Source organism: Macaca fascicularis, chromosome 5 (genome assembly GCF_037993035.2).
Source record: "Macaca fascicularis isolate 582-1 chromosome 5, T2T-MFA8v1.1".
NCBI lineage: Eukaryota > Metazoa > Chordata > Mammalia > Primates > Cercopithecidae > Macaca > Macaca fascicularis.
Genome location: NC_088379.1, coordinates 160765441 through 160779903, shown reverse-complemented (window position 1 = coordinate 160779903; position 14463 = coordinate 160765441). Strand labels below are relative to the sequence as shown.

General features: G+C 34.9%; 1 protein-coding gene across 1 annotated transcript in view; it reads left to right on the top strand.

The window, feature by feature from the left end:
• The first annotated feature begins 2748 nt into the window (after nt 1-2748).
• ASIC5 (acid sensing ion channel subunit family member 5) overlaps nt 2749-14463 on the top strand; it is a 36851-nt gene continuing 25136 nt past the window's right edge. The window contains exons 1-2 of the mRNA XM_015450618.3: nt 2749-2839; nt 5263-5569. Of these exons, the coding sequence (XP_015306104.3) occupies nt 2800-2839; nt 5263-5569 (347 nt within the window). The 5' untranslated portion in view covers nt 2749-2799. The remainder of the gene's footprint in view (nt 2840-5262; nt 5570-14463) is intronic.

The window sequence follows — 14463 nt, the reverse complement described above, 5'->3', positions numbered from 1 at the left end:
TTTAGTGAGCAGACGAAACAGAAGGAAGGAAAGTGGGCACTTCCATATTTGTTCTCAATGAAATATCTTAGAAAGTTAAGAAACTTGAGATCACAAAGGAGAAGCAAGGCATAACTCTGAAGAGGACACTGGGTTTGATTTCAAATAAGGGAAATGAGGGAAAATGGCAGGAGATTTCCTAACTCAACAGAGAATATGGAATTTAAATTCACCAAAATCAGTAATAAGGTAGAAGTGAGAATAAAGTACTTTCAAAGCTAAATAGAGAAGGAGAAAAGTGTTTAAATGCTCATTTTAAAGTAAACGAGAGATGAGGAGTTACTGGATTTGTGTGAGAAAGAGCAGATACATTTATTGTTTTTAAATAAAGAAGAGAGGAATAAATTTGAGCAAATAAGTTTAAGAAGAAGCTTTCTTTCTTATTATTATTTGTTAATCACCAAGACAGTGGGGAAAATGTCTTTAGGACATGTCAGAGACCTTTATGGCAGCACCTCCCATCACAGGCCCAGAGGCCTAGGAGAAAAAAATGGTTTTGTGGACCAGGACCAGGGTCCCCCTGCTATGTGCAGCCTAGGATCTTGGTGCCCTGTTCCCAGCTGTTCCAGCCATGGCTAAAAGGGGCCAAGGTACAACTCAGACCATGGCTTCAGAGGGTGCAAGCCCAAAGCCTTGGCAGCTTCCATGTGGTGCTGAGCCTGTAGGTGCACAGAAGTCAAGAATTGAGATTTGGGACCCTTCACCTAGATTTCAGATGATATATGGAAACATCTGGATGTTCAGGCAGAAGTTTGTTGCAGGGGCAGGGCCCATGGAGAACCTCTGCTAGGACAGTGCAGGAGAGAAATGTGGAGTTGGAGCCCCCACATAGAGTCCCCATGGGGGCACTCACTAGTGGAGCTGTGAGAAGAGGGCCACTGTTCTCTAGACCCCAGAATGTTAGCTCCATTAACACCTTGTACCATGCACCTGGAAAAGCTGCAGACACTCAATGTCAGCCTGTGAAAGCAGCCAAGAGGGGGCCATACCCTGCAAAACCACAGGGGTGGAGCTGCCCAAGGCCATGGGAGTCCACCTCTTGCATCAACATGACCTGGATGTGAGACATGGAGTCAAAAGAGATCATTCTGGAACTTTAAGGTTTAATTACTGCCCTGTTGGATTTTGGACTTGCATGGGCCTTGTAGCCCTTTGTTTTTGCTAATTTCTCTCATTTGGAAATGGGTGTATTTACCTAATACGTGTACCCCCTTGTATCTAGGAAGTAACTAACTTGCTTTTGATTTTACCCACTCATAGACAGAAGAGACTTGCCTTGTCTCAGGTAAATCTTTGGACTGTGAAATTTTGAGTTAATGCTGAAATGAGTTAAGACGGGGCACTTTTGGGAAGGCATGATTTGTTTTGAACAACGTGAGGACATGAGTTTTGGCAGGGGCTAGGGGCAGAATAAAATGTTTTGGCTGTGTCCCCACCCAAATCCCATCTTTAGTTGTAGCTTCCACAATTCCCATGTTCTGTGGGAGGGACCCTGTGGAAGTTAATTGAATCATGGGGGCAGGTCTTTCCCATGCTATTCTCGTGATAGTGAAAAAGTTTCACGAGATCTGATAGTTTTATGAAGGGAGGTTCCCCTACACAAGCTCTCTTGCCTGCCACCATGTTAGACGTAACTTTGCTCCTCTTTCACCTTCCACCATGACTGTGCAGTCTTCCCAGCTATGTGAAACTGTGAGTCAATTAAACCTCTCTCTAAATTACCCAGTTTTGAGTATGCCTTTATCAGCAGTGTGAGAACAGACTAATACATAATTTAACCCCAAAGAAGAGCTCTTTAATGGAGAAATTCATATATCATGAAATTGATCCTATTCCTGAAATCTTTACTGTGATGACTGAGGACCTCTAGCCAGGTTCCTTACTTACATCACTTGGAATTCGTTGGCCTCCATATAAGACTAGTTTGAACTGACAGTGCTGAGTTTACAAGGTTTCAAATATATGCAAAATATACATAACCATATTAATGATTAATGGTGACATGCTTATAAAATGGTGACTCTAACAAGCTCTATTAGGTAGAGATACATGCAATCATTGAGTTCTGTCAAGAGATGGTGCCATTTATGCACAATAATGCACATTTTTCAGTTTATTATTCAATATAATAAATTCTAACAATTTTCCAAAAGTGCTCATATAAAAAATAATAGGCCTTTATGTTTTAGTAAGTTGTTGTTTTCAGTAATCATTTCTTCCTCAGATATTTTTTGGTGTTTTATTTTGTCATATTTATTGGCTATTATTTCTGTTAGAAACAGCTTCTGATACTAAGAAAGAAACATCAACAAGAGAAGACACCTCTCCCACAAAAAAATTTATTCCAGCTGCATTTTGATTTGAAGTTGAATAAAGACAAAGGTAAAAAGAAAAACTAAGAAGACGTTCCCAGGTGAGTCATTGGAGTTTCAACTAGCCTGGTCAGGGGCCACTGTTAAACTACAGATATTTGATAGGAATTGTCCCTTTAACTGTGAGAAAATGGGTTCCTAATGATACTTTTTGCTTTTCACTCTGGGTTAGCTTCTCTTCAGTTCATAAATGCCCATACCTGGTTCTGTCAACATTTTTGGTTCAGATTATGTGCTTTATGAGGCCAAACATAGCAACACAAACATTTAAATTGCTTCCATGTTTTACAACCTCAACTGCTGTATTTTATATAAAGGCCACAAAATGAATACTGTTATTGATGAAAATTGGGTTACCCTGAGGACTCTTGCTTAACTGAAATCACAAATGGAGCAGACGGAAAAATCAAAAGTGTATGCTGAGAACGGTGAGTAAAGAGTGAACTCCTCAGAGCAGTAATAATTTTCATGTCTAGAGGCCAGAAGTAAGAAAAGAGGGAGTTTTTTTCTTATTGGGAAATTTTATTTCCAATGTTACAAAAATGAATAGTTTTAGTTACTTAGAAAAAAAGTTATTTGTAAGAGGGACTCAAAAATAGTTTTTAAATATTACTATATGCTAGAATCTGATTTTGTTTTTTTGTTTTGTTTTGTTTCTTTTGGTTTCTATTTATCGTAGGCCTGCAGGTTTTATTTTTAAAATGTAACAAAACGTATTTGATGTTCCTCAAAATGCTTTTATGTTGATCAGCACTCAATGCAAGGTCTACCTGTCATAATTACACTGTATATACTTCAGTCAGGAAAGTAAGAAGCTTCTGCTTTGAAAACTAGTGGACCATTTATTAAACCAATTTTAATCTTCCTGACAGTCATACATTCACCTAAAACAATAATAATAATAAAACTCTATTAAAACACTAGAAAATAGCTGGTATTTCTCCAGAGAGGCCAAACCAATTGTCAAGGATTAGATCTATATTAAACGGGCTGATTTTTGACAGGCAAACTTGAAAGTTAAATGTTTTTGGGTAATGCTTGCAACTAGTCATACTTTGCTTGTCAGTAGCTAGTTACCAGGTTAGTCTTCCCCTTCTAATAGCTTTGATCCCTATTGTAGGAAGGGTACAAATTATCCAGAGACTGTTGTTTTTTTATCAGAGTAAATTCTTCACATATGTTTGCATATGTGCAAAGACTAAAGAATACACAAAAGAGCATATTTAAATATATTTTGCTAATTAGTAACAATAACTTTTTTCTTGTTTCTGATTTTTCTCTGGGATTGTGCCAGTTAGTTGATACATGTTCATTAATTTTATACTAAAAACAACATTAATGAGGGTGCTATTCTAAGATTTTAGTCCAACTTCAAGCTAATTATATTAATACAGGCTCTCCTGCTTAGTGAATAATAATCATAATATGATTTGTAAAATAATCATATAATTTGTAAGTGAACGAAATGAACTCCCTTAGAAAATGTTAATAGACACCTTTTTATAGCATATGTCCTATAACTGAATAAAAAGCTTAGCTAATTGATTGGTTGTTTATGTTGTATTAAATAATGATTTAATAATAAATGGAGCTTTAAACTTCTTGTAAGTAAATTAATGCTGGATAGTTGAATACCTATATTCCAAAAGTATTATTTTGGGCAAAGGATATAAAAGTTAATTCACATAACTATGAACATATATAAAGCCATTAAGAACTAATTTTTTAAGACACTTTTAAAGTTTTTTTAAAATTCCTGAATATTTTGCCATTTACTACATCACCACTAAATTAGCAGAATAATAAATATAGCTAATACCCTTGAGTACTTATTATGATCTGGATAATGTGCTTAGCTCTCTCCAGGTATTATCATATTTAATACAACAAACTCATAAGGCAGATACCATTGCTGCCATTTGACAGAAAAGGTATAAGACTAAGAAACTTGGCCAAAGATGTGCAGGTTATAAGAGGAGAGGAATGGGCTGGAAGCCTGATCTTTCACTGCGAAGCCCATCTCATGCTCTTACCTGTATTGCACCTTTCCCTCAACAGAGGGATTCTTTGCCTCTTCTCCTATGAAAAAATGGAAAGAAATTTAACCAAAAGAAAATTTTCAACATATCATATATTGCCAAAAAAATGTAGTGTTACCTTCCCTGGTTCTCACCAATGAATATCAATAAATATTATTGATTGATTCCTGATAGATTTGAAAGGATGAATTCATTCCCTGAAGAGGTAGAAAATAGATTACTAAACTAACACTACAACTGAACACTGAACATTCTGACTAAACAACCAACAAAAATTTAAATAGTCGTACATTAAAGAATACAAGAATGAAAGCTACATTTATCATAAATTATACCATCACAGGACAAACATTAGTTAAGAACAGATTACTTTTAGCATACTTATGACTCTCAGAGGAATAAGCCTGATTTTGTTCATCACTTCTAAGGGACTTTCAAAGAGAAAGAACATTTAAAAAATAAGAATTAATATTTAAAGTTTATGAGTTGTTGTAACCAACCTCTTGAAGGTGGATTGGTTTTAAAGCTGGAAGTCACCTATTAATACCATACCACTAATACATTTGCATTAATAATAGCCATTCTATGAATAGCATTAGCATCTTCTCAATAAACCCACGTAGTCAACACTTACACTTCTTGATTCCTGAATAAATCATGCAACAAAAGATGAATTTTTAGTTTCTATGAATTACACATAAAAGAGTCACCTCTTTAATTTATGTGAGTTGTGTTTTTTTACAGATAGCATTAAGGTTTCCTAACTAATTACTTTTTTTTTGGTTTAATCTTTTTATGGGCAAAACCTTAAGGACTCTTAGAAAAGATAAAGCTTTGCCTTTCAAAGAAACCACAGCTATCTCCCACTGAACGAAAGAAGTTTGACCATGACTTTGCCATCTCCACTTCCTTTCATGGGATACACAATATTGTTCAGAACCGGAGCAAAATTCGCAAGGTGCTGTGGTTGGTGGTGGTTCTGGGCTCAGTCTCACTCGTGACATGGCAGATCTACAGTCGCTTGCTCAACTACTTCACATGGCCAACCACAACGTCCATTGAGGTTCAGTATGTGGAAAAGATGGAGTTCCCAGCTGTGACATTTTGTAATTTGAACAGGTAAAATTAGTTTTTTAAAGATAATTAGTTCCTATAAATTTGCTAGTGTAATCTTTCTTGGATGACTGACAAAGAGTTTCTCATGTGGAAATTATCATATGTAAAACCACTGAAGTTCTTAAATTGCACTTAAAAGCACAAATTTAAGGGAGCAAAGAATTCACTAATTTCTTCTTTCACTTATTTTCCTTCTTTTCTTCCTTCCCTCCACAATCATATTCTAGGTAACATCCCAAATCCTATCATTAAATAGATGTAAAACAGATGGGGGTTTCACTGCATTGCCCAGACTATTCTCAAACTCCTAGGCTGAAGTGATCCACCTGCCTCAGCCTCCCAAAGTGCTGAACTTATAGATGTGAGCCACTGCGCCCAGCCCAATGTAAAAGTCTTGATCTCTGCATGTTAGAAGTTAATTAATTGGCAGAAAAGAGAAATATCAACAATTACAGTGCAATATGGTAATTGAGCAATAAAATAAAACAATGTGCATGGGTTCTGAAATCCCAGAGAACAGATTAATAGTCTCCATCATGGGTGTTATGGAAATCTGGGTAGTAAAAGATGACTAGAGCTTTCTAAGTGGAGATGAAGAAGAACTGGAAGAGGGAACTACTTTGCAAACACATAAAGATATAAAATGTTCTGATGTACACATGATGAGCTATTTAATGTAGTAGAGGCAAGGCCAGCTCCATGGGTCTGTGATCAGTGCAGCTGCAAAGAACCCTGAGCTTAGAAGAGGGTTACATTTGATTCAATGCTCTACTGCCACTGTCTTGAGTCCTTGACTGCAACTTATTCCAGAAAACTGCAGTCTATTGACTGTACACCAAATCTGCTGAGAGGAGGGCAACTTTCCACCACTAGGCTTCCAGGCAATGCTTTGTAATTGCCTGTGGTGAAGCCTGAAATATCACACATAGGATTTTTGCCTGAGAAAGGAGGGCTTCTTAAGACCCACCACTTAGTTATTAGGGAAGTCACTCAGCCTTCTTAGTGTCAATTTTTATATTTATAAAATAAGATAATATCATCTACTTCACATATTTGTTGTTACATTAGATAAGGTAATAAGTACTCCATTGTGTTTCATTCCTGGGGGACTTCTAGAACTGGTGCTCAATATACAGTAGATGTTACAGCTTGTTTGTATGATTGTCAATATTTCAAGAACTCAAGATACATGTCCAGGTCCTAACAAGTCAAAGCAAATTAATCCTTTCCTGCCCAAAAATGATTTTCAATACTATTGCCTCATACTATTTTAAGTAGCATGTGTTCTAACAAAAACAAAGATTGGTTGCTGTTATCCTTGACTGAATGAAAATGCAGATATTACTTCCAGAATGGCAAAGTGAGGAAGTCCATCAATTCTATCCCCTACAAAACCAACCATAACTGGTGAAAAAATATTTATCTTAAAAGGCAAACTTTTCTGTTAAAAAAGAAACATTTCAATAGTATCTCCTCAAATTCAAGTCTACTGGAACCTCAGAATGATCATATTTAAAAATTGGGTCATTACAAATATGATTAGATAAGTTGAGGTTATACCACATTAGGGTGAGCTCTAAATCCAATGACTGAAGTTCTTACAGGGAGAGGAGAGAACACACAGAGATACAGCAGGGAAAAGTCATGTGAAATAGAAGCAGAGATTGATATAGTTTTGCCACAAGTCAGGGTATATTTAGGAAAAAAGGCATAAGACAGAGAAAACAAAAAGTAAAATGGCAGATGCAAATCTAACTATATTACTAATGAAATTAAATTAGAATGGATTAGACAATCCAATAGAAAGGCAGAGGTTATCAGAATGGATTTTTTTAGAAAAATCCAGCTATATGCTGTGTACAGGAGAGACAATTTAGATTTGAAGATGCAAATGGGTTAAAAGTATAAGAATGGAAAAAGGTATGTCAACCATGAGAAAGCTAGAGTAGATATCCTTATCTCAGACAAAATAGACTTTAAAGTAATATATGTTACTTGATATAAAAAATTGTCATTTTATGTTGAATACATGATCAATCTATCAGGAGACATAAGTTAACCTATATAGTTAGATTTTTCAATACCCCACTTTTAGTAATCAATAGAACAACTTGACAGAGAATAAACAATGAAACAGAAGACATAGAAGACTTGAACATCCTTATAAACCTACTAGACTTTGCAAACATCCTTAGAACAATCTACTCAACAATAGCAAAATATGCATTCTTTCCATGTGCACATGGCACATGCTCTTAGAATAGACCATATACAAGGCCATGTACAGGGTAAAGTAAGTTGAAAAGATTTTAAATTATTCAAATATGTTTATCAATCACAATATAATAAAATTAGAGGTCAATAATCAAAATAAATTTGGGATATTTACAAATATGTAAATATTAAAGAATACACACCTAAATAACAAAGAAATCAAAAAGAAATCACAAAGAAAATTAGAAAATACTTTGAGATGAATGAAAATGAAGACACAAAATAGCAAACTAATGGGATGCAGCTAAAACAGTGCTTATAGGGAAATTTGTAACTGAAAACAGTTAAATTAAAAGAAAAAGATGTCTAAAAATATTTAATAGCCTATGATCTGAGTACTTTTATAATTTTTGGTATGAAAACCTAATCCATTTTGCATAGCTCAAATCTCAAATCAATGATTATAGCTTTTGTGTTAGATGACATTGAAAAAAATGATTATATATCCTAGCTCAGTTAGATGTAAGTATCCAGACCAACAAAAAAAGATTTAATATTTCAGAGGTTATAATGATAGAACAGGAAGATTCTTAATTATAAGAAAATTATTCTTCCTTAGGGAACAAGAAACTAAAACAACATCAGTTTACAGGCATTAAAGATATCTCCAACTCCCAAAGTACAATTTTACAGAAAGATAATTCAGATTCCCGCTTTAAACATTATACTCAGCATTGCTCAGCAATACTGAAATCTATAATTTCAGTTCTCAGAGGCAATGATCTTCAAACATTTTAGTTAATGTGCTATATAAAAAAATTTGAAAAACCGTGTATTTAACTTGCATTTGCACTTGCATATGTCTACATTTTTAGCCATAACCCTAAATAATTTATTCATTATTTTTAGGAGATGAAAAATATTATATTTTATATCAAATTATATTATCACATATGTAAGTATTATATATCATTATATTTATGAGATAAAATAGGATAAGGATTTACTGTAATAGGAATAAACATTTCATGTGTTTTCATAAGATTTTAACTACTTTATTGACTAAAATACACCAGTAGAAATTATTTAAAATTTGTATCTGTGGATTATATTCAAATAATCCCAAATCTGGAAGTCTTAACAAATAGTCTAGTTACATTAAAAATAACAACTTTCATTATTCTACTTAAGACTCTGTCAATTTAGTCTTAAGCAAGTGTCAAATACCCTGTGTCTAATGCAGAGCTTCACCCTGGCTGCAAATATGTGTATGACAGGCCAAGACAAGATTTTAGGAGCTTTGATTAATTCTTAAAGGAGTCTTTCCCTGAAGCAAAATACAATTTGTATGCCCGTATTAGGAGCCCTGAGGTTGTTATACACCAGTATGCATTCTATGTTAAGATTTCTGATGGGTGACAGGTTAACACTTTTTTATACATGGGAGATGAACCACTGTAAAAAGAGGATGGGAACTTTTATTTCCTTAAAATTCTCTGTGCAGGAGAACACTCAGACATATGCACATTCTAGTTTGAAGGCCATTGTTCTGAGTTGCATAGTCTCTAATTCTATTGAAAAAAAAGTAAAGCTTAACACTGTAATTTACTTAGAGTTTACCAAGTTAGAAACTGGAAAAGTCTGCTGATAGATCCCAATTTCTATGCTTTTTTTGTTAAACCACCTTGTGACTAGAAAATGGACACCTGAGATGAGGAAACTTTGCCAAATGACTTTGGATTATCAGAAAGGATTTACTTTTCACAATGGGTACCAGGAGCCTGTACCAAGTGTATGTCAGAGATCACTTTATAACACTTCCCTCCTCTATGTGACAAAATCATTTTTGGTAATAGTCATGACATCAAACAAATAATGAAAATGACCTATGTATATTCAAGTCAATAAAAATGTTAAAAAAAATACAAAAATAAGAAAAAGTAATGCATTAATACTTTTTGGACACTGACATATTTTTTTTTTTTTAAAAAAGGTTTTAAAATCTGTTCCAGTTGTGAAAGTAAAATAAAATCTCAGGACCCCCAACTCACTATGTCAAAGGGGAAAAGTTAAGCTTGGGAACTGCATCACACACAACCGCTTCCCATTTTGTTCCTAAACAGATAACCACAAAGATAGAAGGCACATACCTTCTCAGGGGCCCTCTATTACAATTTTCTCACAGGAAATATCCTGTGGGCCTCAAGATCCTTATCATAAAATGAAATTGTACTGAATTTCACCCTGAGAATGTAAATCAACAGCTTATCTTCACAGGTACAAGACAAAGATAGAACTAGAAGTCATCCGTCTACTCACCTGAGGCAAATGCATATTTGACTTCTTCCTCTACTCTATGTTTATTTTATCCTATATAAAAATGAAGACTCACTGAGCACCAGACAAATACGTAGTTGACTATTCCACTACCCACTCCTTTCACAGGTAAAATGTAAATTCAGTGAAATTGATCAAAGCTTCAAAAGAATGCAACTGCTAGCCTCCATTATCTACCCTCCCCTTTTTGTTCTTACCTTTCTCCCCTACTGCCCACTCTTTCCGCTTTAAATATTGTGTCCCCAAACCCTGTTTGGAAAAATCATGGATCACAGATATTTCTGTGATTTTGTTTCTTTTCCCCAGGCTCATCCTCAACCTTGCAAAATAAACCTCTAAAATGATTGGGGCTCCCCTCAGATATTTTCTTTAGTTTTACACAGAAATGAATAATAGCATTGTGTTTCCATTTTTTAGCCTTTCTTTATAAATATTTGTCAACGATTTCATCAAAATTAACTTTATCCATGTATTCATGTTCCATAGGACAGCCATATTAGTCTAGTTTTACCTGTAGTTGATTAAAGAATGCTTATTAATCTTAATTTTGAAAAGTTTCTTTCACACAAAGCAATGGTTATACAGAAAGACAAACTCCTAAGAATACAATTGGCAGAAATTAATAAAAAGTCACATTTCACAAAAAATTCCAGAAATTTTAATAATATTTGCGACTTGGTTCTTTGATATCAGTTCTAGTGCTTTTCAAATGTCTTTGTGTCTGAAATTTTCACTAAAATATGTTTATCACAAAATTCATCAAAAATTTCTATTCATTTGGTAAAAACTTCAGAATTTTATTTTCTTCCACTAAAATCAGAAATAATAATTGGATGTAGTGACTACTGATGCTATTTGATCCATTGTTTATGAGAACTCATGTACTGGGTCTTCATGTTTATAATCACTGTGATTCTTTGTTTATTTCAAATTTGTTTGATGCAAGAAAAAATTGCTCAAGGATTTTTAACCAAAAGTAAAATCATTGCTTCTCATACAAATATAAAGACATATCAAAGGTTTCATTAGTTAATCAGAGAAAGGTAAGATGTTAAAATTTGCTGAAAGAAGAATACAAAAGGCAGACATTGTTCCTCATTTTCCTTCTCCATAAAATTAACTGTAAAATGTACAAGAAATGGGTCTGTTTTGGCAGGACTCAAATAAGACCTGAGTCAGGCATCAACTTGGATTTTAGATGAAAATTAATCATTTGGGTCACATAATTTGGGGAAGTACATTTAGAACCATTGATATACATAAGAAGGACAGATTTAATTGGTTACCAGATGTTAAATTGTTTAAACCAATTAATATATTTTTAGTGTTATTTTCTTCTACTAGGCTCTTTACCAGTTGTGTTAAATTAAAGAGTAAGGCAAATTCTAGCTAAGCAAGGTTTTTGAAAGGAAAGCTTGGAAGAGTTTTGAAGTTCAAATTAAAATTGAAAATAAGCCAGATGCAGTGACTAATGCCTATAATCCCAGCACTTTGGGAGGCCAAGGTAGGCAGATTGCTTGAGCTCAGGAGTTCGAGACCAGGCTGGACAACATGGTAAAACTCTGTCTCTAAAAAAAAAAAATACAAAAATTAGCTGGGCATGGTGGTGCACACCTGTAGTCCTAACTACGTGGGGGGCTGAAGTGGGAGGATTGTTTGAGCCCAGAAGGTCGAGGCTACTATGAACCATGTTCATGCCTCTGCACTACAGCCTGGGCAACAAATTGAGACCTTGTCTCAAAAAATAAAATACAATTGAAAATAAACTCAGTGGAAAACACTTTTGTTTTATGCAAAACAATATTTCTCACAAAAAAATTTTCTTCCTTGGCTTAATATGGTTAGGCTTTATTTATTAAATTTAATTAATCTACATAAATTACTCTCATGGTCTCAAATATTATTAGTATAATAAAAAGGCTTAAAAATATTTTAAGATGCCCTCCTATTTAACCTTTCTGTAAATTGTATTCATTCCTCCTATATGTATAGTAATTCCTTTACTTCTCTGCATAATGATTTTGAATATAATCCAATGAACATGTATCAGGGAGTACTGGCTCTGACTGTGCAGGATTTCACAGTTGTAGGGCTTTGGAGCGGATTGCTGGGAACCTGTCCATCACTGGGAGTTGGAAACCTGTAGTAGCTTGGAGGTCCGTCTCTCAATACAGGGTTTACACCATCCTTCTGCCAAAAGTTGTTGCTGATGTAAACTCTTAATTCCTTAATGATCCAAGAAATACTTTTGACCAAGAAAAGCAAGGTTATTAGATGTACTGCAGTTAGACAGAATACCACCATGACAGACGATCAATAGTGCCTTGGAATCAGGAAGTGTGAGGAGGATATTTACAGAGTTTTAGGATCTGGGCTAGCTTTGCAAGGATCAGAGCCAGTTTAGTAAGCTACAATATTAGATATTGACTATGAAAACAGTTTTTCATCACTTAAAGAGTACGTAATGTTGGCTTGAGGTTGTTTCTCCATTTTTGTGTTTTGTGTATGCCCTACCTTGACTGAGAAAGGACTTAATATAGCTTGAATTTGAAAGAAAAATTATATGTATATATCGTGGGGGTCATGAGTGTTGGCCCCCTAAAGATATGCTGAAAAATCAGTGACATGAGGCAGATTGATTAATAGAAGAAAAGGCTTACAATGATATTTAATGTGTATACACAGGAGCCTTCAGAATAAAGCCCAACATCCCAACCAGATACAGAGGCTTATTTATCATCATGAGATTACAGAAAGGATGTGGGCTCAGAACATTACTGAAAGCAGGTTTTAACAGCAAGACAGGTTATACAGGTTACAGTAGGGAGAAAGGAAGAGGCTTGCCTAGCAAACATGACCTTGTTATACAGATGATGATTTCTTCAGAGAGACAAGATGGCAAATGTTTCTTTTTAGACTTTTAAAAGTGTCAGAATCTCAATGTCTCCTATACCTAGCAAATGCCTAGCAAGAGGAGGCCTGGCTGCATTAATGGACGTTTTCTACAGATGCAAATTTTCCACAAAAAAGATAGCTTTGCAAGGTCACTTCCTTTAGCTGACCCTGCAGCGGCCATTTCAAAATATGTCAAAAAATATATTTTAGAGTAAATATTTTTATTTTCTTCTCTCTTTATATGTACATATATACACACATATAGATATATCTATTTATATATTAAATAAGATATATAATATAAAGGAAAATAGAAACAAAATCTGGGATACAAAAGAGGTTCAGGTATAACGTACGAACCACATACCCCATATACTTACCAAGAGTGGAATATACATTCCGTTCTATGCTTTTAGCAGTCAATTTAAAGAGAGAGCATTTGTTCAGTTTCAAAATTTATAATATCCAAAATATGAAAGTCCTGATCATGTTTGTAAAGGAATGGAAGGCATGCAAATAAAGAACTATATGGAATGCAAAACAAAATTGCCCCACAAGATAAGAGAATTAGAAAGTGATACAGTCGTTAAGTTAAATAGATTACTTCTGCTTTGGTGGCCAGAATGAATCATTTATTTAATAAGTGCTTACCTAACACTCACTATATTCCAGGCAGCTATCTAAAAGTTTTAAGAAAAACAATTAATGTAATCATTAAAACAACACTTTGAGGTAGGTTATATTAATATATACAGATTTTACAAGAGAGGAAACTTAAGTCACAGGGAAATGAAAAAAATTAGCTAAGTCATAGCATTAAACGACTGTAACAATTAGAACCTAGCTGGAGAAACGGGATCACCATGAATGACAGAATAAAGGGCTTTTTTCTAGGGATTAAGCCCCACTTCGTTGCAGGAGCTGGTTAAGCAGTCTTTGTACGGTCTTTCGCCTGTTCCTAGTTCTGGGGCTGAAGTAAGCAGGGCTAGCAGGAAGGGAAAATGGATATGAAGTTGGGGATACAAATACAAGCTCAAAATGTAGGTCTCTTTTTCACTACCTCCAATCTTGATGGTGTGAATGACCTGCAGGATAGTTGTCATCTTTACCAGGTTGCACTCTTACCTAACCCAGTATTTGAAGAAGCTGAAGGAAGAGATCACAAAGGAGCTGGAGGAGCTGTGGTCCCGGCTGCTGCCCAATACCAGCAAGTTGAGTCAGCAGATGGATTGCAGTGTGGGTGAGCTACCACAGCTCCTGCACGACAGTGAAATTCATATATATACAAGGATGGGGATGCTGGGAAATGCAGTTATAATTTAGCTAAGCTGACACAGGACAAGGCCACACACAGGAAATCTGGCTTCTAAATGCATTTTTAACAACTATACATTCCCACCTCTTCCTTTAAATTGAATCTTGAAGATCCATTAGGTGTAATCCAGATCAAG